This window comes from Dromiciops gliroides, chromosome 3 (genome assembly GCF_019393635.1).
Source record: "Dromiciops gliroides isolate mDroGli1 chromosome 3, mDroGli1.pri, whole genome shotgun sequence".
Classification (NCBI taxonomy): domain Eukaryota; kingdom Metazoa; phylum Chordata; class Mammalia; order Microbiotheria; family Microbiotheriidae; genus Dromiciops; species Dromiciops gliroides.
The window spans coordinates 641,932,916-641,954,530 of NC_057863.1; the positions used below are offsets into that span (position 1 = coordinate 641,932,916).

Below are 21,615 nucleotides of genomic sequence, written 5' to 3' on the forward strand. Positions count from 1 at the left end.
ATCAGCCCCACACAGATTCAGAGGCTGTGGATCCAAACATTGACAGACTTTATTGTGGGGGGAGTCCCCCCTGGGACCCCACCTTTTAAATAAAAAAAGTGCATAGAAAAGAAGGGATTTAGAAACCTTTGTACAATATATCTACAACCTGGACCCTGCAGGCAGGTGATAACTGGAAGAGGGCAGGCAGGGCTCCCTGGGGACACGTGCTGAGGTGGGGGAGGGGGACATAAGATGGAAAAGTATGTGGGGGGGTCCCCCTCAGGGCCAGGCCAGGGGTGAACAGCTTGGACTTGGAGGGGAGGAGAGGGGCAGGGAGGGGGTCAGTTGAGGAATCTTCGACATCGTTTGGCCCCACAGTTGCAGGGCAGCTTGTTGCTGGCATCCTCAATAGGGAACTTATAGTCATAGGTGAGCTCCTCCCCCCTGAGGATGCGCCGGAGAGCGAAGATGACGATGTGCTTCTGACCCTCCACGTGGATCACCCTCGAGAAGCAGTTGGGCTCACATGAGTGGTTGATGAAACGCGCAGCATTCCCGTGCATGGTGGCATCCACCACGTCAAAGTCGTCCATGCGGAACATGTAGCACCCAATGCCCTGGGGAGAAGGGGCGGGAGCCGAGGGTGAGGATCCCTCCGGCCAGCCGCTGTCCCGGGGCCCAAGGAGGTCGCGTCGACCCGCACAGCCCCTTACCCACCTTCCCGTCGTAGTACTTCTCCCGCTTGTCAGTGAGCACCGAGCGAATGACTATGCCCGAGTACTCGATGACCATCTCGCCGGCATCGATGTTGCGTTTGCAAAACAAGCCTCGGCCATGGATGGCTGATCTGCATGGGGAAGGGGCACAGCTTAATATCAGGGGCTGTCCCCACCCCAGAGGTGATGCCCCTTCTCCCCACAGAAACCGCCACCACCCCAGCCCTCACCTGTAGACCCCCACGGCCTCTTTGGATGTCTTCTTAAGATGACGGAAGCGCATGGCCATGGGCAGCTCCAAACTGGTGGCCCGCCTGGGGCAGGGAAAAGCATTAGCCAGAGGCTCTGCCCCCCGACCCCCACAGCCCTCCCCTTTTCTGGGACCCAGGCACCTGGCCTCTCAGACCTTGCTCCTGCCCTACAATACCTGGTAGACCTGAGCTGCACCTCATCCTCCTCCTCATCGCAGGCAGCGCCCTCAGGCAGCACCCGATGCTGGGACGCCAGGAAGTTGAACATGTCAAAGGTGCATTTCCTGAGGGACAAGGGCAGTCATCTCACACTCCCCTGAGAGGGCCACAGGAGCAGCCCATTCCTCCCCAACACCAGGGATGCTCCCCCATCTCACCGGAGGTAGACTTCTGCCCGGGCGGCACCATGGGGGTTCAGGGGAGGCTCTTCCTGCCCCTCCCCCTGCTGGTGGTATCGGAACTTGTAGTGGTGGCAGCGCTGGGCCCCTGGCAGCTGCTCAGCCAGGAAGATCACAGCATCATGGTGGATCCCCAAGAGCCGCGCACCACTCATCCCTGGGGGAGAGGAGGGCCAGGGGCATCACAAGAGGCTCCCTCTGCCCCCTGCCCTGTTCCTGCCCACTCCCTGCAAGTAACTTGTTGGATTCCCCTGCCCTGCTCCCAGCTCACCACTGAAGGAGAGATGCCTGAGCCGGGCATGACCCCGGGCCTCCTGGACCTTCTCAATCAAGGTTCGCCACGCCCCTGCAGAGATGGGATGATCAGCTCTTGGGTCCCTGCCCTGCCTGGATCTCCCCCTGACCCCCCTCCCCTGCCCGAGCACCATCCACCTCACCCTCCAGGCTCTCGGCTTCCACACTGAAGCCATCTTCACTGCTGATCTCGAAGCGCAGGTGGGGCCCTGCCCGCCGGGGCCCCTGATTCTCCTTGTCTTCAGGGGATGGCGGATCATCCTCTGAACTCGATGCTTCACCTGCCGTCGTGAGGGAGGGGCTGCCAATCGGTCTCCCCCAACATCCTGTCCCTCTCCTGCTGGCACCCTGCCCACGACTCCCAATCGTCCACCCCTTCCCTTCCCGCTCGCCAGGCTGCCCCAGAGATGCCTCGGCGTGCGTGTGACCCTCCGGCCACTCCCCAAGGGTTTTCATTTCCCGAAAGAACTGGGTCTGAGCAGGCGAGCCTCGGGGAGAGGAGTGTAGGCACTACCTGAGTAGTGGTGCCACTGGGGCTCAAGCAGCAGGTCTGGGGGGCCTTCAGAGACCTTGGAGAAGCCACAGTCCGGCAGTGGGAGCAATGGGGACCGGTCGGGAAGGGGCCTACGGAAAGCAGAGTCGGCCGGTCAGAACAGGAAGGAGCAGAAGGGGAGGTCCTGGGGAAATGGGAGGAGGGCAGGCCACTCACGTGGGACTTTCTCCCCCACTGGGTTCCCCAGGAGCATCCAGATCCAAGACTCCACGAACAGTGGGGGTTTTCATCCGTACTCTGCTCAATCTGGTCAAAAGGGATGCAAAGATTTGAAGAGAAAACCCGCAAGGAGGCCGGAAGCATCTGCTCCCCACCCAAAACCTCCCAAAGTTCCTACTTGCCCGTCACCACTCACCCACTGCCCAAGGCCCCTGCTGATTGGGGGGTACTCTCAGGGGACTCCCCCTCTCCATCCAGCCGGGGGGCCTTGTTTGGGGGGGGTGCTGAGGGGCCGCGGCCAGCGAAGGTTGACACCCTCTTGACTCGAATGGCTGGGCGGGGGGGACTGGGGGGCCCGCTGCTCAGCACCAGGGTCAGTGATGGGGGAGGTGGAGGTGGGGGGCGCACCACCCCCACCACAGGCAGCACGCTCAACAAGGGCCCGGGTGTGAGACCCCAGGCTGGGGTGGGAGGAGGGGTTGGGGGGGGGCCGTTTGGGTAGAGGCGGGGCTGGCTCACTCTCCCCTGCCATTTTCACAAACACCTGCCCCAGTTTGTTCACAAGAATGATCTTGGAGGCAGCAGTTTTGGGAGGTTCCGGGGCAGGACTGAGGCTCAGCACTCGAACCCCAGGAGCCCCAGGAAGCCAGGCAAACGTCCGGGGGGGATCGGCTGGGGTGGGGAGCGGGGCTGGGGAGGCCTGGCTGCCATTAGCCAGTGAGGGCGGTGGGAGGGGGGGGTCTTCACCAGGGCCAGCACCCCCCTCACCAGCTCCACCTAGGTTCTTGAGTACAAACTCCACAATTTCTGAAGGAAGGTCCTCGGGGGGTCTTGCCCCATCCCCTCCTCCCCCCCCACCCCCCACCCCCCCCCACCCCCGGCCCCGAAGGGGGGGCTTCCTGGCCCCGGGGCTGCTGGACGGCCTCAGCTTCACTGTCCGTGCCGTCATCCACTCCGTCCAGCTGTTCGATTCGGGGGGTTCCGGGTATGGGACCAGGTGGCGGGCCAGGCCCAGGCACCACAGTTGGGGGGAAGTGAATGTAGTGGGCAGCAGGGCCAGCCTCCTCCTCTGAACTATCCCCAGGGGCCCCCCGGCTATTCCCCCCAGCCCCCTCGGCCACAATCTCCTCCTCCTGGAAGGGTTCAGACTCGAGCAGGCTCGCCGCAAAGTCCAAGTCGGCCGCGCTCAGCCCCGGCACCACCTCCATGTCCTCAAAGTCGGGGCCCAAGTCCTCAGGAGGAGGGGGTGGGGAGGAGGCTGGACCAGGGGGAGCCAGCTCCCCTGAGGTAGGCATGAGGGCCTCAAGGGCTGAGGTAGGAGGGGGCACCCTGAGCTGAGGAGGGGGCCTGGAAGGTGGAGAGGCCCGGCGGGGCGGCAGCCGAGAAGCCAGGGGGCTGGGACGGCGGGAACGTCTCGGGGGCGCTGGGAAGTCCAGATCACCGACTGTGGGGATGTGGTGACACAGAGACGACGGACTTCCTGTGAGGGGAGACAATGTATCGGCCTGAAGCTCTAAAGCCAGAACCCCCTTTTGGCTCTGCCCCGCTGACAGCGGCCACCCATACTCACCAGGGGAGGGGAGTGGCCAGCAGGAGACACCGCCCAGGGGCCTTCGGGAAGGTGAGTAGTTGGGCACTTTGATTCTAGCCCCTGAGACAGATCGGGGGACTGGAGACGGGGTGGCGCTCTGCTCTGGAGGGGGGGGGCAAGGGGCCTGTGTTCTGGGCAGGGGAGTAGCGCTCAGGACCCAGGGAAACTGCCTCAGGCCCCAGCTGTGGGGACTCGGCTCCAAGCAGCTCTGAAACAACAGGACCGACAACATGAGGGGAAGAGAAAAGGGGTCCTCTTGGAGTAGGAGAGCCACGCTATCTATTTATTTCTTTGCTACTGCAGGGGCGGTTTGGGGGTTTCTTCCTTCTCCTTTTGCTCCCCACTCCCTCAGGCTTAACACTCGGCCTTCAGCTTTTCTTCTCGAATGTTCTTCAGGGTTACAAGGGAATTCTTTAGACTTTCCACCTCCATGGGAACTTCAGACACCTCCCCCCGACTCCTCCTCCTCACTCACCGGCTTCCTGGTGGCTTCACCATTCTACCCATCACCTGGACCCCACAATTCAACGTCCTCTGCCCCCTTCTCTCAGAGCTTTGCTGACTATGCCTCCGAGTCCTGCTCGCATCCGTCCCACTTCTAGCAGCCCCCTCTGGCCGGGCCTCTGCCCCTCAGAGCTTGCCACACAACACCAAAAGAATGAGCTCTCTAAGCTACTAAAGGCACGACTGTGTCACATCCTCTCCCTGCTCAATACGTTTCCTGGCTTCCTATCAACCCCCTCAACCCAAGCTAAATGCCTCAATCTGCATTCAGGGCCTGTGACCAGCTGGCCCCTCCCTGCTCCTCCCCAGTACACCCTTTCCCTTTCCACCAGGTTGTCTTTGCTCAGGACAGTCCCTGTCTCTGTCCTACCCCCATCCTCCAAGATGCAGCTCAGCCTCTCTCCCGGTCCTCTCCCTCCTATCCATCAGCTCGGCCATCAGCATGTACCATACCGAGTTCTCTCATGTTTGTGAGGCCTGCCTCCAAAACCAGATTGTCAGAGGCAAAAAATCCAGGCTTCCCATGCCCTGCTTTCTACCCTAACAGCCACCACAGAGCGGGATGCAAAGCACAGGACAGCAAACTTCCCTAAGTGAATCAGGGAGTCTACAAGCCAGTGGGCAGGGGGTACCTGAAGTGGGCACGGGGCTATGCACAATGGTCCTGTTCTCCTCTGCTGCCCCTACGTGGTCAGGTTCCTCCCGAGGGCCCCGGGGGCGATACTCTAGGATCCGGCACCGATACCAGCAGCGCCGACGGGCGTCCACTGTGCTCCAATACAGACGCGAGCACCTGTGAGGAGGAGAGGTGAGTCCCAAACAGCTTAGGGCCCGGGTCATAGCTTCTCTCCCTTCCTCCCACAACCCTGGCATATCAGGGCCTCTCACTGGTAGCCAACGGGAAAGAGTCTTCCCTCGCAGTCAGACAGGTCAGACAGAGTCCCCAAGGAATCGATTCGGATAGAGCCTGTGAATAAAGAGCAAGACTAAGAAGGTGACTCCTGGGGAGTCTCAGAACATGAAGAGCATGGGCAAGGAAAGAGGGGGGGCGGGGGCCTCACCTATAAGCACATTGATGGCATCTGGCTCTAATCCCGTCAAAAACTTTCGCTTGAAACTGATGCCCTCAAAATCAACATAGACCCGGCGGAGAACATCAAAGCCATCAGGAGTCACGATCTCCTGGGGGTGGGGAAGGGGAGGGTGTCAGCCAAGTGAGTGGCCCACAAACTGCACCATAAGCAGAGGTTTCACAGAGAAGGCAGTTGGCTTGAGGGACTCTGTGCTTTTTGTTTTTTTGAAGGGGTGTGTGTGTGTGTGTGTGTGTGTGTGTGTGTGTGTGTGTGTGTGTGTAACAACACAGCCTTGACAAGTAGCAATTATAAGACACTAGTATCTATATGATGTAAGGAAGGGGTGTGACTTCAAGAGGATTGTGCGAGGTCAGGTAAGGATGGAGAGGACAAACAAGTGGCACAGAGAGGATCTGCCCCTACCCTGAAGGCCACAGTCCCACCTTGCCATCCAGGAGGTCCGTGTGTTTTTGGCAAAAAACCTTCTTGTCATCCTGGAAGATACAGCAGCTGGCTCGGGCACACATGAAGTGGAAATTGCTGAGGCAAGAGGACAAGCAGCAGCCCACAGTAGCTCCAGGCTTCAGGCACAGTTCACACCTCTGAGAGGGGAGACTGGGGATCAGGGACAACTCACAGCACTGAAGGGAACTAGTCAAACCCCAATCCCCTTTCCCCACAAGCCCTCCTGAAGCCCAAGAGAGAAGTCATAGAGCATTCTGAGACGTGCATGGCCAATCAGCGATTTTCGTTTTAAATCTGACAATAACCCCAGCACATAGGACTGCTCGATGGGCTTTCCACGTTCCAGACAAGGAGACGGGCTCCCAAACACCCAATGGCTCGCCCAGAGCTGGTGGTGAGGTCCCTGGCCCCTCACCATCTGGCGGCCCCGGGCCACAGCTGCGTGAACGTTCTTGAGAGAGCCATCATTCTCCTCAAATACTTCTGCCGACCAAATGGCACAATTGACGTGTGTCCACTCGTTCTGTCCAATGTATAAGAGCCTTCCGGCCTCCTGGTGGGGAGAGGGGAGACGATCCCAGGGCAAGAGGGTCAGAAAGTATGAGAGGACAAAAAGGGAGGAGTTCAAGGTGGGCAGAGATTAGCAACTGAGCAATGACCACTCCCAAGCCAACCTCTTACCTTGGAGTCGGCATCCCCAAACTTGAGGCAGAGGGCACACTGGCGCGGGTCCTCTATGTGGGGATCCAAAGCTAGCTCCTTGGCCTGGGTGGCTAGACGGTGAAAAATGCTTTCAGGACTGTGGCCCGGGCCTCCTCAACCCTGCACGGTGTAGCCACTAAACTACCACCACCTCAAGAACCCGGGGAGCCCCCCCTACCTGGAATGGCACCTCCACCAGGGGGGTGGCCAGATACGGGGGTCTCAGAGTCTTGTTGCCTCCACTGAGCATAGATGTGATCCGCAGATGGGGGCAGAACTGCGTTGGGCAGGACTCCACTGCAGAAAAGAGGGAAGACAGTCACTGAGGGAACGTGGCTGCCCTAAGGCCAGAGGGACGATTCTCCTGCCAGGTTTCCCTCTCCTCTACCCCGGCCTCAAAGCCTTGCTCACTTGGGCAGCCGGGTACTCCGTCTCCAGTACTTGGGATCGTGGGCATCAAACCAGCTGAAGGCAGACTCTAGTAGCTAGGGAAAGGAGACACGGCAGAAGAGAGAGAAGAGAGGGCTTCAGTAAGGCAGCTGGAACCGAAGGGAAATGGCAGACCTTTCCCCGGATGGCCATTTCTCTAAGCTCCTTCTCACCTTCAATAAGAGCCCTTTGGCCTGCCCGACAGCCCGGCGCTCAGGGGCATCTCCTTCCTCCATGTGTCTCATCAGGATACCGACTACATCCTCCATGAAGCTGTGCTATAAGGGGAGTGGGTGGTTGTTAGGGAAGGTCCTTCCTTTAATCCTCAACCACCCCAACTCCCTGGACCCCCCACACCCATACCACAGAGCTGTACTGTCCATCTTCGAAGAGCTGGCTTACAGCTCGGAGGTCACAGGGTCCTCGGTGCAACTGCTCCCCATCCTGCCCACACTGCAATGGTAGGTAGGGGGAGTGAGCACCTCTCTCCGGGGGTCTTCTTCCCTCCCCCGAAGAAGGCCCTCCCCCATACCTGGGTGCACTGCAGCAGCGGTCCAGTCACCTTGGCACTCAGTAACCCTTGGAGTACCTGGTGCAGCCCCCCCCGAAGGGCCCCATCCAAGGCCTCTCTCCATCGAGGGGGGGCTGTGCCAGCACAGGGCCCACACGTATATAGCACCGAGTCTGGCAGCCCAGACAAAATCTCATAGCCCTCATCTGAAAATGGGCAGGAATGAAGATGAAAGGGTTAGGGCAAAGTTCAGAGACTACAGCTCCCAGCAGCCCTCAAGAGTAAAACACTGGAGGCTGGGGGAAGTTGTGCCCAGGGAGCTCATGGGATACATAGTCCACTCACCCTGAAGGGGAAGGGGACTGGGGACCATCAGAGAGAGCAGGGCTGGGGTCCAGGGTGGTCCCCCCACCCACCTGAGAGGCCCTCGCACTTGGCATGCACCCAATGGTCACACTGTGCACACTGCATCATCTTGCTCTCATAGTCATTATCCTCATAGCAGCGTGTACAAATTGGGCAAAAGTTTCCTGTGGGAAGAGATGCGGGGTTCAGAAGGGACCCTCTCTTTCCACAAGCTCTGGGTCTTCCTGTTGAATCCTTCATCTCCACCCATCCCCCAAGGTCTGGACCTAGCACCCAGGCCACAGCCCTCCTTCTCCCGTGGGTCCTTCTACCCACTCTACTCCTCTCCTCAAAACATCCAGCTGCAGCTACAACAGAGACTGCCCGGAGCCCACCTCCAGAGGCTCTCTACCTTTCTCATAGAGCTGGGTACAGCCAGGGCAAAGACTACAATCTCCGGACCACTCGCTGTCCCAGTTCTTTCCTGGGGCCGCTCCACAGCTTTTGCACCGAACGCAGGCTGAGCAGATCTGTGAGAAGAAGTGTGGATGGAGAGCATAAGGGAAGTCAGGAAGAGACACAAAGTTGTAGGTTGGTCGAAAAGTAGGGGAGCAGCAGATGAGGCCAAGGCACAGGGATGACTGGACCAAGAGATCTCACCCAGTGGCGCCTTTTACGGGTGGCACGCGTTGGGTAGCTGGGCCCTAAGCAGGCAGGGTGGTAGGCATGGCGGCAGCGCTCACACTCCAAGAGGTGCTATCACAGTTTGGGATGAGAGGAAAAGTCACGATTCTCAGATCTGGCTGTTGCTCCCCCAAGTTTATTCCCCCCCCCCCCGCCCAGCCCAATGCTCGCACCTTAGTGCTACGACCCTTACGCCCACAAACATGGCAGAACTTGCATCGGCGGCAGCACCAGGTGTCGTGGTGCTGGGGCAGTGGCCGCTCTGCCTCCTCCAAGCAGAATGGGTGGAAAGGGTCACAGCACACCTGGCAAAACACCAGCTGGGGAGAGAAAAGGGTATTTTACTGTTGCTGCCAAGGAAGCAAAGGATATGCTTAGAAAGAGGGGCTACTGGGGGACCAAGGAAGGGGCAGCAAAAGACATAAATAAGCAAGGGCACAACTGGGAGGGCACAGTGGCTGTCAGAGGGGACGGGGTGATCTCAGACCTCATGTAAGCCTTTGCTGGCACACAGCAGACACACGAGGGGAGGGCCCCCAGGCACCGAAGTGAGCACGCTCAGACCACCCATCAGCCACACATTCTCGAGGTCACAGTCCTCCTGGAAGGAGGAAGGGGTGATTGCAATCAGAGACAGACACCTTTCCTCCACCATCCCTCTTCAACATCAAGTGACGCTGCATTTCCCTCTCAGGAGCTCTCCCATCCCAGCTCCTTGTGCCTCTTACCCTTCTCCCTCAAAGTTTGCTCACAACACTACCCCTGGCTCCACCTTGGGTTTCTCATTCCAACATGATTTGACAGAGTAGAGACAGAAAGCCAGAACTTCCTGGCCCTCCATCTCTCCTAGAGTCTGACCGCCAAGCCCTGTACACAGCGCCCCCCCCCCCCTCCCCGAGCCCGATCAGACGCCCACTTCTTGTGCCCTCACCAAGACCACAGTTCTTGCTCTACCTTGAAGTCCACACGGACTCGATGGATACCATCAGGAGACTTTTGCTTTCCAGTCCAGCCATTAGGGAAGGAGGCAAAGGGTCCAGGGGCAGAAGTGTCCTGGGAAGGGGGTGGGAGGGAGATGGGCCTGGAGGCGAGGCAAGGACAGCCAGGGTGGGGGGAGGGGGTCCTGGCTGCACCTTACTTTCCCAATCTAAGCTCCACTGCTTCCCTAAGGGAATTCTCAGGTCAGACTCCAAGTGAGGCCACTGTGCTACCTGCCCCCCCCAGTGGTTTTGATGCCCCCTGATCCCCTCCCCCCTCTTGCCCAACTTTGACACTTTCTGCAGAGCCCAGCTCACTTCACCCTTACTCATTTGTTCGTTTGCTCATTCGACAACAGTCTTCCTTCACCCCAATCTCTTGTTTGTGTGGGCACATCACCGGTGCTGTGCCATGATCACGGCCCCAACTACACATGACGCTTTTGGAGGCGAGGGGCTGTGCTGCTTCACTCCCTGCTCCAGCCCCTTCCCCTTCCTTTGCAAGCAAAGCCTTGTTCATTCCCAGGGCATGACAGGAGATGGGGCTGACCTTTTCTAGGCGCCTCCGAGCCTTGAGCTGCACCACAGGCTGCAAAGTGGCCTTCCTGGGCCGGCTCTGCTCCTCAGGCTCCAGCAGGGGCAACTCTAGGTGAGGGAAGGAGTGAGATCTTCTGCCCCTCACCCAGCCTCTTCCTCTCCCCTAAAATCTCAAGCCCTCCCCGGATAACTGGCAAAACCTCGTTGTCTTGTATCTTGTGCTATTTACTCCCAGTTAACGTCAGCGAATGTTTACTTGAACGCAACTGAGACTTGCCCTGAGGTCTGGCATTGTCTATGACCCAAGAGGCCCCAGAATTAGGTAAGGGAACTAAATGAGAAGTCTCTTCCCCTTAGGAGCCCGGAAAAAGTTCCCCCCATTATAGGTCAGGAAGTTAAGTGAAACTAGTATGGACAGAGGTAACTGGCCCTCACCATTTTCTCGAGGGGCACGGCGCCGGGAAGCTGGAGGGACACCTGGGTCTGAGTCATCCGAGTCTTCAAAAATGTCATAGGAAGGCCGCTGTTTGACACAGCGCCGGGCTGACTTGCGCTGCAGGAGGGGATCCTGCTCTTCAGACCCAGGCGGGGCCACTGCCTCCTCCCTGGGCCCCCCCACCTCCTGACCCCCGACGTGGGCCAGGAGGCCCAGGAGAGGCTTCCAGGGATTCATCTGAATCCCAGGGTAACAGTGTCTTCACCATTGTGCGGCCTGTGAGGACAGGGGGGAGGGGGAAATGGTGTGGAGGGTAAGAAGCACGAGTATGGGGGGATACACAGAGAAGAAGGCAGAAATGAAATAGAAGGGAATACGTGGGAAGCGGGGAAGGGAAGGAATGTGGGAAGGAGAAAAAGACAGGTTTAACTGAACGAAACAGGAAAGATGGAGAGGAAATGGAGCTGGCACGGGGTGGAGAGAAGGAAAAGAATCATGTGGCCTCCTCCCCTAGCTCCCTGGTCACACCTCTGTCTAGAAGTGTGTTAGGGGTTTGGGGGCATTGGGGGTGGGATGTAGGGGTGCGGGCAAAGCCTTTCTAGTGGGATGACATTACCTTTCTTAGCCAGGCGCTCCATCTTGCGGGCCTCAATCTTATCACACTTCCGGTACCTGGGAAGGGGAGGGGCCCATCACTGGGGAAGGGGACTAGAGATCTGGTGGGGAAGGGGAGGGGCAACCTCATGGGATGCTAACTTTGCTGTTCTGAATAATGATCAAAATAACAAATAACACAGATCTGAATTCTGGTCCCCATTGGCCCACAGGACTAGGGCTGGATGGTCAGGGGGAGGGACCGAGGGACCTCAGGTGAGTCACAAAATGTTCAATGGGGGTGGAGGGTGTCCACACACAAGCAGCACTGGGAGGGACCCAGGATAACCCACAAGGAGCACACCAGTAGCCCTAGAGGAACTCACACACAGCACTGTTTTTTGGTGTTTGGGCCTCCAAACTTGGGTTTGTCCAGGCAATTGACACAGGAGCCGCAGTCTTGCAGCCGCAGGCAGCCTCGGCAGCGCCCACATCGTGCCATCCGCATCTTCTTGCCTTGGTGGGAGGGCAGAGACCGTCTCGGGGCATGGGGCAGGGTCCCCCCAGTCCCTGTGGAGCCCGAGCTCCCAGCCAGGCCCGCTGGCTCCACCTTTCCCCTTCGGGACCGGGATGGGATCCCTTCGGTCTCTGATGCTGACGATGTATCTGTTTGGTAGGAAGCGGGATCAGGCCCGGGGAGTCTGTTCCCCAGCCTCAGGTTTTTCTTTTCTCCTCCGCACTCCCTCCCAAACACCTGGGCCCCAGCACCCTCACCATCGGCTGCAAGATCATGCCGCTCCCGAAGGGGCAGGGCGCTGAGGCGGGGGACATCCTCAGGCACCATGGCTCGGGCCTGGCCCAATGCCACAGCGGCATGACGACAAACATGTTTGATTCGAGGGCCCTGTACTGGTGACTCAGGACCCTAGAAGAGCAAGGAGACGTGATGGTTACTCTCTGGCCTTCTCTTGATCCCCTGACAAAGTAGGGGGCTTTCCCTCTTCCATTGGGAGTCAGTTCCTCTGTCAACACGCACCGGAGGCCTCTCCTTCTTGGCTTCCAGAAACTCATCCTCTGACTTGACAGTCCCTCTGTCAGGGCTCTGCTTGATGGTCCTCACAGTCTCTTCCCCCTTCACTCCAGGGCTTGACTGGGGGGAAAGAGACAGGGTTAGGGGCTGGAAAGTGAGGAAAAACAGGGACAGGGCAACAGTGGATGGGGAGGACGGACCTAAAGACCAGATGCAGAAAAGACTCGAAACCCTGAAGTAGGGTTAAAAATGGAATCTGAGACAAGAGAAGAGGTGGACCCGGGCGGGAAGGGAATAGGAAAGACATTGCCCTCACCGGAGCTGGTGGGGGCGCCACCTTCTGCTGGTGCTGTTGCTGATCGATCTTGAACAGCTGCACTTTTGCCTTCTTGAGAAGACTGAACATCTTCTCTTCTACTCCAGAGAGTGGAAGTGAAATTGTCCCCCGGGCACAGAGACTCTGCTCATCAGGGGGAGGGGGTGGCTGCTGCAGTGGCTGCGGTGGTGAAGGCTGCTGCGGCTGTAGCTGCGGCTGCCCACTGCTGGGGACCAGGGAACCTTGTGGTCCCTCAGCCTTTGTGGGTGTGGTTGCTGAAGGGGTGAAGCAGGGCAAGCTGAGGTGATTGGTTCGGCCACCCGTCCGGGCCTCAGGCTCCAAAATAGGTTCATCAGCTGGGGGAGGCTCTGGCTCAGGGGGATCAGGGGCGCCGGATAGAGGTGTGGTCAACACAGATTCATAGATCTTCAGGTGGGCTTCACTGGGAGTGAACTGGGGAGCTCGAAGCAGAAGGGGCCTCCGTGATGGGGTCGTGGGTGCCGGGGGTGGGGCTGGTGGAGGAGCTGGAGGGGGAGGGGGAGCTAGCTCCAAACTCAGGGAAGTCCATCGGAATGTGGGCTCCCTCAGAATAGAGCGTCTCTTTTCAGGAAGAGGGACTGGTGGGGGTGTTGGTGAGCGGGGAGGTGGAGAAGGGGTAGGAGTAGGGGTAGGGGTAGGGGTAGGGGTAGGGGTGGGGGTGGGGGTAGGGGTAAGGGATGGAGCTGGAGCTGGTTCCTGGGGGGCTGGTGGAGAGACTTCCACAGGTGGCCGGGGAGGGGGTGAAGCCTCAGTCCTTGGGGGTCGGGGGGGTTCTTCATCTATGAACCGTCGAGGAGTCTTGATGAGACGGGAAGAACGGGCGCTCACCACAGGCATGATAAACTGGCGGATGTTTTTCAGGAAAGTGGTCCCCTTGGGGGGAGCTGTGGGACTGTCTTCAGGAGGCCCTGCAGGGGGGACAGGGGTAGGGGGGGGAACCACCCTCTGGCCCTGCTCGGGCCAACTCCCGTTCAGCTCTCTGGGTAGGGGTCAGGGGGGGCCGGCCTCTTTTTCGGGATCGAGTAGCTGTGGCCACAGGAGGTGGTGCATCTCCCTCTTCCTCAGGGGCTGGAGGGGGTGGAGGAGGGGGAGGTGGGGGAGGGGGAGGTGAAGGTGGGGGAGGCGGAGGAGGTGGTGGTGAAGGTGGGTTTTCTTCCTCTTCCTTGGTCACCTTTTTCTCTTCTTCATGTTTTTTTTCTTCTTCTTCTTCTTCCTGCTGCCACTTCTGATGTTGCCCCCCTCCTCGGCTAGACCCAACTCTACCTGGAGGGGCCCCCCGACGTCCCCCCCTTCGACGGCCTCGACCCCGTCCTGGCTCAGGCCCCAAGGTCAACTGTCCCATCTTCATCTTTTTGGCCTTAGACACGAACTTGAGTAGGAGAGGGAGCCTTCCCCGGCCACGGCCCCTACCTCCTCGGCCCCCTCGGCCAGATCCCCCTCTTTTGTGGCTCCCAGAGCCAGGGCCAAGGGCCTCTCGACATCTCCAGGCCCCGGCTCGTCGATTTCCTGGGACTATAGGAAGTGCTGGCTTAGGAGCCGATGTCGCAGCTATCACTGCTGGCAGCTTCTTCTTCTTCTTACAAGAGCCCGGTGGTCTGCCTCGAGGCCGGCGAGGGGTGGGAGATTCAGAGCCACGGCCCCGGGGGGTTGGGGGAGCCTGGGCCCGCTGAAGCAGCTCAGCCAGTACCTGCACCATCCGCTCTTTGCCAGTCTCACCCCGTCTCCGGGACAGGGCCTTCTGGGGGGGGAGGACTGCTTCAGCTGGGCGCGGAGGTGGAGGGGGGGTTGTCCTGTGTTTTCGGCCCCGGCCTCTGGGGGTTCCACCTGTGGGGAGAGTGGTTGTGTATGGAGATGGATGCGGGTGCGGCCAATGGATGAGGGAGCAGGAGCAGAAAGGTATCTAGGACAGGTTACAGAGTTTTCTAAAGGGTTAGGAAAGAGTCTGTGCCCCTCACTCACCTTGCTGGGACCGAAGCGCAGAGCGCAGGGAACTGGGGGCCACATCTTCATCTGAGGGGAAACCCAGAAACTCCTCCTGATGGAGGGGACCAGGAGTGAAGGGAGTAGTCAGTGCCAACGAACCCTCCTCTAAATGACCCACCAATCAGGCTGTACCCCATTCCCATCTTCAGTAGACTCTGACTAGTAGAAATTGGGGAAAACAAAGCAGTCTCTGGGGAAGGCTCTAATTCTCCCACTCCTCAATTCGAGATCTCCCCTCCTCCCCCTCCCGCTCCCGCTCCCCCCACATCAGAAAGGGGTGGAGGCCCACAGAACTTGTTCGAACAAGCCCATCTAACCGCAGGAGCCTGTCCTGGCATTTGCCTGCAAGTGGCTCTTTGGCCCAGAGAAGCTCTTAAAGCAGACACCAAGCACTCACGACCCTCAATGGCAAGAAAAGATCCCGTCCCAACCAGCACAGGCTCAGTTTCCCTCAATCCTCCATCAGGTTGGGGCCCAGAACAGAAGAACAATAATGCTCTGCAGCCCCTCAGGCTAAACATTACAATCAACTAAAAGCTTCGGAAACCCCTCAGGCCAAGCAGCAGCCCCAGGCCCAGAAGAGGATGGAGGGAGGGGGAGGGGGTGGGATCTAAACCTAGCCAAGCCTTCAAGACACCGTACTTCCTGGTTGTCACTTTACATCTCCAATTCCCGGGGAGGAGTCTTCTTTATGCCTTCCTCTCCACCCCAAATTAGAAAGCTGGGAAACTGAGGTACTATGAAGAGTTTGGCCAAGGTCACATGGCAGGCCGAAGGTGGACAAGAGATGAGGATCCTGGGGTCTTCTCAGCCTGAGGTTCCACCCACCACAGCCACGCTGCTTCTACCAGCTACCATAGGTTGGGCATCCCAACACATTCTATCCTACTGCCTGCATCCCACCCCCACCCCCCGAAACTCCACCGGGCTCGTCAGGGGCGACCAGCCGGACTTTGCGCTACACTTTGCTCCAGCCCCAGAAGGGGCCGGCGAGTCCCCCCGCCCCCCCATCCTACTGGCTGGGCCCACTCTCCCCAGGCGGGGCAGGGGAGGGCTGCCCCCCACTCTGGCCCCCCGTGCCCACCCCAAGCTCTCAGGATGGGGGGAAGGTTCCTTTTCTCCCAATGGGGCGCTGCCGGCCCCTCTGCCCCCAGCCTGCTCACCTCCTCCTCCTCGTTCTCCTCGTCACTGCTCTCCTCCTCCTCCTCCTGCCCCTGGCCCTGTCGGGACTCCTCCTGCAGGCCAGCCCGGGCCCGGCCCCGGCCCCGGCCCCGGCCCCGGCGAGTGTGCAGACCCTTCCACAAACGGCGGAGCCGGCGCAGGCCCCGGCGGAGGCCGAGCAGGCGGCGCAGGGCCGTGTCCTCGCCGGGTTCCGCTCCCCCGGCCCCGGCCGCGCCGCCGCCGCCTCGCCGCAGGGCCACCCGGGCCCGCTCCCCGCCGCCGCCCCGCCCGCAGCGGCCCCCGCCCCCGCCGGGGCCCCGTGGCCGGCCCGGGAAGCGGCCCCCGCGCCGAGCCAGGCCCCGGGCAACCGCCGCCGCCCGCCGCCGCCGCCATCTTGGCACCGTGAGAGGGGCCGGGGAGGCGGGGGGAGGGGCGGCCCGGGCGCAGGGCCGGGGGGAGGGGAGGGGGCGGGGCGGCCCGCGGCGCACGACAATAATAAGCGCCACAGCGCCCCGACCCGGCCGGCGGGAAGCGGCGCGCCCAGCCCAGCCCCGCCACCACCTGCACCACCACCTCCACCTCCACCTCCACCTCCTCCTCCTCCTCCAGCAGCACCACCAGCAGTACCACCACCTCCACCACCACCACCACCACCGCGGGGTACCACGGGAGCTGGAGGCTGACGCGCCGCCCAGCCCTTCCTACTCTCCGCCTAGAAGACAGAGGCCTAGAGTCTCAGGGAGGAGCAAAAGCCCAACGCGGGGGTCGCCGGGAAATGTAGTCCCTCCACCTCACCGCTTCCGTTAGTCTCGGAAAGGAGCTGGGGGCGGAGAGTGGCCGACTACGTGCTCCCGAGCAGAGCACTTAAGGGCGCGAGGTAAGCCGACGGGGCGCTTGGAGGCCGCCGGTAAATGTGGTCCTTCCCACCAACGCCATTGTTCTCTCCGGCGCAAGCTTAGCAGCACGGACTACAGCTCCCAGGGGGCAATGTGGCCCAGAGGGAAGAAAAGAAGGGCGGAGCAATAAGGCGCCTGAAGGGAGAGCGGCCTCGGTTCTGTGGAGGGAAGAATCGGGAAAGGGCATCCGATCACTACGCACTGGGGCCCGGGGTCTGTGCGGCCGTCTCCGTGCGAAGGCCCCATTTCTCCAACTGAGCAATGCATTGCCAAAGGGGCGCGGGCTCCCCCCGGAACCGGCGGGTCTTCCGGTCGTGCCGAGCCCTCTGGACCAAGGCGGCGCCGGGCAGCCACGGGACAAGTGGCGTGTCCACCCCCTCGCCACGTCCAGTGTCTCCAGCAAAGCTGTGGGCGGTGAGCCCGAACCCCTCATCTCCCAGGAAAGCTACCGAAGGGCCGGAGGGGCGCGACGGAAAATCTCCCCCGCTTCCGGGCCGGCCCGGAGGTGTTCGGATGGGACAAAAGAGTTGGACACGGTTTTCAGAGGAGGAGGAGGAGAGCCGAGGCTCCGCCAGCTTTATTGTGGTCGTACACACAGGGGGCACCCGCCCGCCCGCACCCCTCTGCCCGGCCTTGCTTCGCTTGTTGGTCGAGCTAGGACCGCCAAGAGGCGCAGTCCCTGCCGAGGGAGCCCCCACCCCGCCCCGGCGGCCAGCCCCGGGGCTCAGGGGCCCCATTTGCCGTGGGCCGTGACCAAAGAAGCTGCAAGATGCTGTGCTCAGGTGGCCGGAGAAGGAGATGGAGAAGGGGAGGAAGAGGAGGAGGTGGTACAAGGAGAGGAGGAATAGAGGAAAGTGGATCGGATGCTCCATCCAGGCGGCAGCTGTCCCGGTGGATGACTCCGAATGTGGTCCTGCATAGCGGCCACGCTGGGGCAGCCAGCCTGGCACAGGGGGCAGCGGTAAGGGGCTGCCCCGTGTGTCCTGAGGTGCTTGGCTATGGCAGAGAAGTCCCGAGAACGCTGGGGGCAGAGGCGGCAGGAGAAAGGCTTCTCCCCTAGGGAAGGTGGAGAAGGGCGGGTGAAGGAGGGGCTCCCAGCAGGCTGGCCCTAGGGGAGACCTCCGAACCCCCCCCCAGTGGAGAGGGGACAAGCACGGGCTCGGGCAGGACCTCCAAGTACCTGTGTGCACTCTGTAGTGAGTCTCCATCTGATGCTTGAGGGAGAACCTCTTCCCACAGGCCGGACAGGGGTAGGCCCGGGGCCCTGAAGCCCAAGGGGGGCCTCCTGCCAAGGTGCAGGCTAGGCACGAGGCCCCTGGGGGTGAGGTGGGGGTGGGGGCCCGCAGGCACCTGGCCCAGCCCAGGGAAGCCCTCCCTGACTCCTACTCTCACCTGCACTGCCTTCTGGTCAGAGACTCTCTTCTCATGAGAACTGGGCTGAGCAGGCCTCACTTGGAGGGATCCTACGGGGAACAGAGTGGGGGCACAGGGCACTGCCCAAGGCAGAAGCTCTTCCACATACCCACCTAGGGCACTTGGCCTGCAGATGGATAATAAAGAGATGCCAAGCCTGTGCTGGGGAATGGGAGATGGGTGGAATCCCCAAGTGTCTGGGCTCTGGCCCCACAGAGCAGCTGGGGTACTCGCAGGTGCTAGGCTCCTGAGGGGTGAAGGAAGGAGAACCAAAGCCTCTTTAGTACCCTGCTCTTTGGCCAGGCCCCAGGTCAACCTGGCTTCCCCAGAGGGGCTTTACGCTGGTGGTCGTTTCCTGCCCTGCCCCCATCTCAGAAAATCTGTGGTACAAATCAAAAGACAGCTCACCCCTCCCCTCCCCACATCACAGTCCCATCCCCAGAGCCTCCCTCTTGCTCCACCTGCCCAAACTCACCTCTGTTCCTGAGACCACATTTCCCTCCAGGCTTCAGGGATGGGGGTGCTATGGGAGAAGGGGGATCCATACCTTGGGGACAGCAGCAGGACACCCCCTAGGATAGTCTGGGCCTCCTGGCACCAGAGCCTAGTGCTGGCGCTGCCTTGCAGTGAGACTGGCTGGGGGGGTGGGGATAAAGGGCCCCCTCAGACATCCTTTGGAAGTCCCCAAACTCTTACTTAACCTTTGGTGAGGGGTTTCTGTCAAGGCCACTAGGGTCTCTTCCTCCTGCTGCTTTTCCCCACTGCATTCTGCAGTAGATTCTCCTAGATCTTTGGGCTGCAGCACCTTCCGGTTCTGCTGCTTTTCTCCCACTTTCTGAGTAGATGCCCTTGACCTTTGCCAATCATCAAGGGCCTTGTGTAGTTCTAATTTCTTTCATCCGTCCTTCCCTCCTCTTGCCTCTCCAGTTGGCTCCTCTGGCTTTTCCTGATGTTGCTTCAGTTCCTGATATCCCTTTTCAACCTCTTCTCCAAGAACCCTCCTGCATTCTACTTCGAGGGTCTCTACTCCTAAGGCCTAGGCTGCCTCCCAGAGAGGACCCAGCTCCCCAGGCCTCACCTCCAGGGTCTCACCATAAGCAAAGTGCAAAAGGTGGGCAAAGATGGGAGGGCTGATCCCCTCAATTAATGTCCATTGGCCTCTCCTACCCAGCTGCTGGCTCAGGCGGGCCAGCACCAGGCTGTGGGCTGGGAACTCCTCTATCCCCACACTGATCACAGCATCACAGAGTGCTGGCCTCAGACTGGCTGCTAGTTATACTAATTCATCAACACCATGGGGGCTGCGCAACTGCACAGAAGGCATAGAAGGCAAGGGCATTGCACCCTGTCCAAGGAATGGACTCAGAGACTCCTGGGGAAAGGCAGCAAAGTGTGGCCCATTTAAGGGAGGAACAGCATGGCTCCAGCCTGTAGAAGAAGAAAGATCAAATAAGGGAATTGTTGAACAGAGCCACTAGCCCTAGGCTATGAATAACTTGACCTACCAAGAGAGGAAGAGTTGAAACTACAGTATGAGGTGTGATGGGTAATGGAAGCTAGGTCTAAGTGAAGGACTTCTGGTATGAAAGACACCATAACAGGATTCTTTCTCCAGCCCTTGAGTTCTCTCAGTAGACTAAAGTCCAGGGGCAGCTAGGTGGTGCAGTGGATAGAGCACCGGCCCTGGAGTCAGGAGTACCTGAGTTCAAATCCGGCCTCAGACACTTAATACTTACTAGCTGTGTTACCTGGGGCAAGTCACTTAACCCCCATTGCCTCACTAAAAAAAAATTAAAAAAAAAAAAAGAATAAAGGCCTTCTGTGTGTCCAGACTGAGAAAGGAATAGAAGATTTTAGAAGGTCTCAAAGAACAGCAGGGTGGGAGGGTGGGGGGATTCCAGTGATACCAAACACTAGTTAAAACTTTGAGGGAGCTAGGAGCTCCTCCATCAGCCCCTTAACTTAAACAGTAGCTAGCTAGCGGTCACTGGATAGTGCCCTTTATAAATTGGATGGAACTAGCAAGGATTCAGTATCCAGAGTCATAGAAAGGGAATCAGAGATGAGGTCAGGGTTTCAGTGGAAATCAAGGCAAGCTCTAAAGCATTTTCTCCTGGAACTGAGGACTCCCCAACAATGAACCAGGAAGAGGGTGGCCTATTCTTAGGGAATCATGAGAAAGGGAGAAGCTGAGGTTGAGAGACTGAGAATCCTGGGAGGATCAGAAACAAGAGGAAAAGACTGAAGGGGAGATTTCATTAAAGACAGAAAAGGAAGTTGCAGAAGTGAAGGCTGTTATTGCCCAAGTTCAGGAAAGGCTGAGAAAATTGAAAAGGCTAATTGCTCCAAATGTCTTAAGTATAGTATTTTGTGAGGTACAAACTGGAGAATAAAAAAACACAGCTTTGTGTTGTCTCTTGCAAAAACAGAAAACCCTGGGTAAAAGAGAGAGAACTGGTTTCAAAGACAATAATTTTCGTGGAAAGGGGGCTAAAGAATATTGGATAGCATACAGAGGATACAGACCCACAAAGGCTAATAAATGGGGTTTAGAAGCAGAGATATAATGTGGGGTAGGAAAGAAAGCCGCAGCTAGGGAAAACAGACCACTCACCAGTTGTAGACACTTCGGGTCTCTGAACTGCTCTTGGGGCACCCACTACCCAGGCCTCAATTTCTATTAGCTCCACCCACTTCTCTTGGGGCCCCCTTATAGGATGTCTCAGTCTACCATTTTCCCTCTGAGACAGTAGAGTTTTATACCCCTTTATATGCCTGAGAATCTAAGCAAGGTGCCCTCAATTTTCTGTTCTAGGATCACTTATTTTGTGACCCCTACTTCTTGTTCCTAGGGCTGACAACTGATTTGTAACTAACTCTGGGTTGGAAAGATGGAAGTTATTTATACTCCGGTCCTGAAAGAGACAGATTCAAAGGAGTGGAAACAAAGCAAATACAAAATGATCTCATCCCTCACACTGAATCATGCTGGGTACCTATGATCAAGATTTGCTCAATGGGAATGTTTCCCACTGCAGAGACCATTATGGTGGAGAGAAGTGTTCACCAGGTGGCTGTGACTTAAAGTATCTACCAAGAAAGGGGAGGGCCCAGGGTAGACTGGAAATGTCTCTGAAGGGGAGGCTTTCCCTTTCCCAGGAAGTAGCAAGTTATATTTCTTTGAAATAAAGATTCAAGGCTTCTTTCACTTCCTGCCCAAGAGGATGGATGCCCAGTAGATTTCCCCTCTTACATTTTAGTACTCTGATATAGGATAGAGAGACTAAAAAACTCAAATTTCTTATCCTTCTACATCCTACTCCTTAGGGAAGAAGATAAGGAGGGAAGGGTGAAAGAAGGGAGGGCAGAGCAGAGGAGGGGGCAGTCAGAAGCAAAAGACTTTTGAGGAGGAATAGGGTACAAGAAGAGAGAAAATAGAGTAAATATCATGGGAAGGGAATAGGATGGAGGGAAATAGCCATGATGATTGACTATAATGGCAAAATATATGGCACCTACTTTGCTGGGCTATTGTGAAGAAAATGGTGAAGTTGAAGGTATATAAAGGTTATGATG

The 21,615-nt window shown here is 58.5% G+C and overlaps 2 protein-coding genes across 2 annotated transcripts; both read right to left on the reverse strand.

Annotated features, from left to right (window-relative positions):
• Positions 1-31: 31 nt before the first annotated feature.
• KMT2B (lysine methyltransferase 2B) lies at positions 32-16,123 on the reverse strand. The gene is given in 43 exon segments (XM_043996771.1): positions 32-599; positions 700-829; positions 929-1,012; positions 1,126-1,233; positions 1,327-1,504; positions 1,619-1,693; positions 1,785-1,922; positions 2,156-2,265; positions 2,351-2,440; positions 2,550-2,840; positions 2,842-3,206; positions 3,208-3,833; positions 3,924-4,059; positions 4,061-4,152; positions 5,081-5,241; positions 5,337-5,415; positions 5,510-5,630; positions 5,965-6,123; positions 6,402-6,539; positions 6,668-6,759; positions 6,867-6,985; positions 7,100-7,173; positions 7,291-7,395; positions 7,481-7,570; positions 7,650-7,834; positions 8,045-8,158; positions 8,386-8,503; positions 8,634-8,729; positions 8,831-8,977; positions 9,145-9,258; positions 9,612-9,710; positions 10,185-10,279; positions 10,607-10,790; positions 10,792-10,883; positions 11,224-11,279; positions 11,588-11,867; positions 11,976-12,126; positions 12,238-12,351; positions 12,548-13,526; positions 13,528-14,410; positions 14,546-14,621; positions 15,733-16,071; positions 16,073-16,123. Coding segments are annotated over 43 exon segments (8,010 nt in total). The 3' UTR covers positions 32-323.
• A 1,281-nt stretch (positions 16,124-17,404) lies between these two features.
• Positions 17,405-19,378, reverse strand: ZBTB32 (zinc finger and BTB domain containing 32). The gene is given in 5 exon segments (XM_043993878.1): positions 17,405-17,682; positions 17,807-17,861; positions 17,863-18,166; positions 18,515-18,675; positions 18,959-19,378. Coding segments are annotated over 5 exon segments (1,218 nt in total).
• Between the last annotated feature and the right edge of the window lie 2,237 nt (positions 19,379-21,615).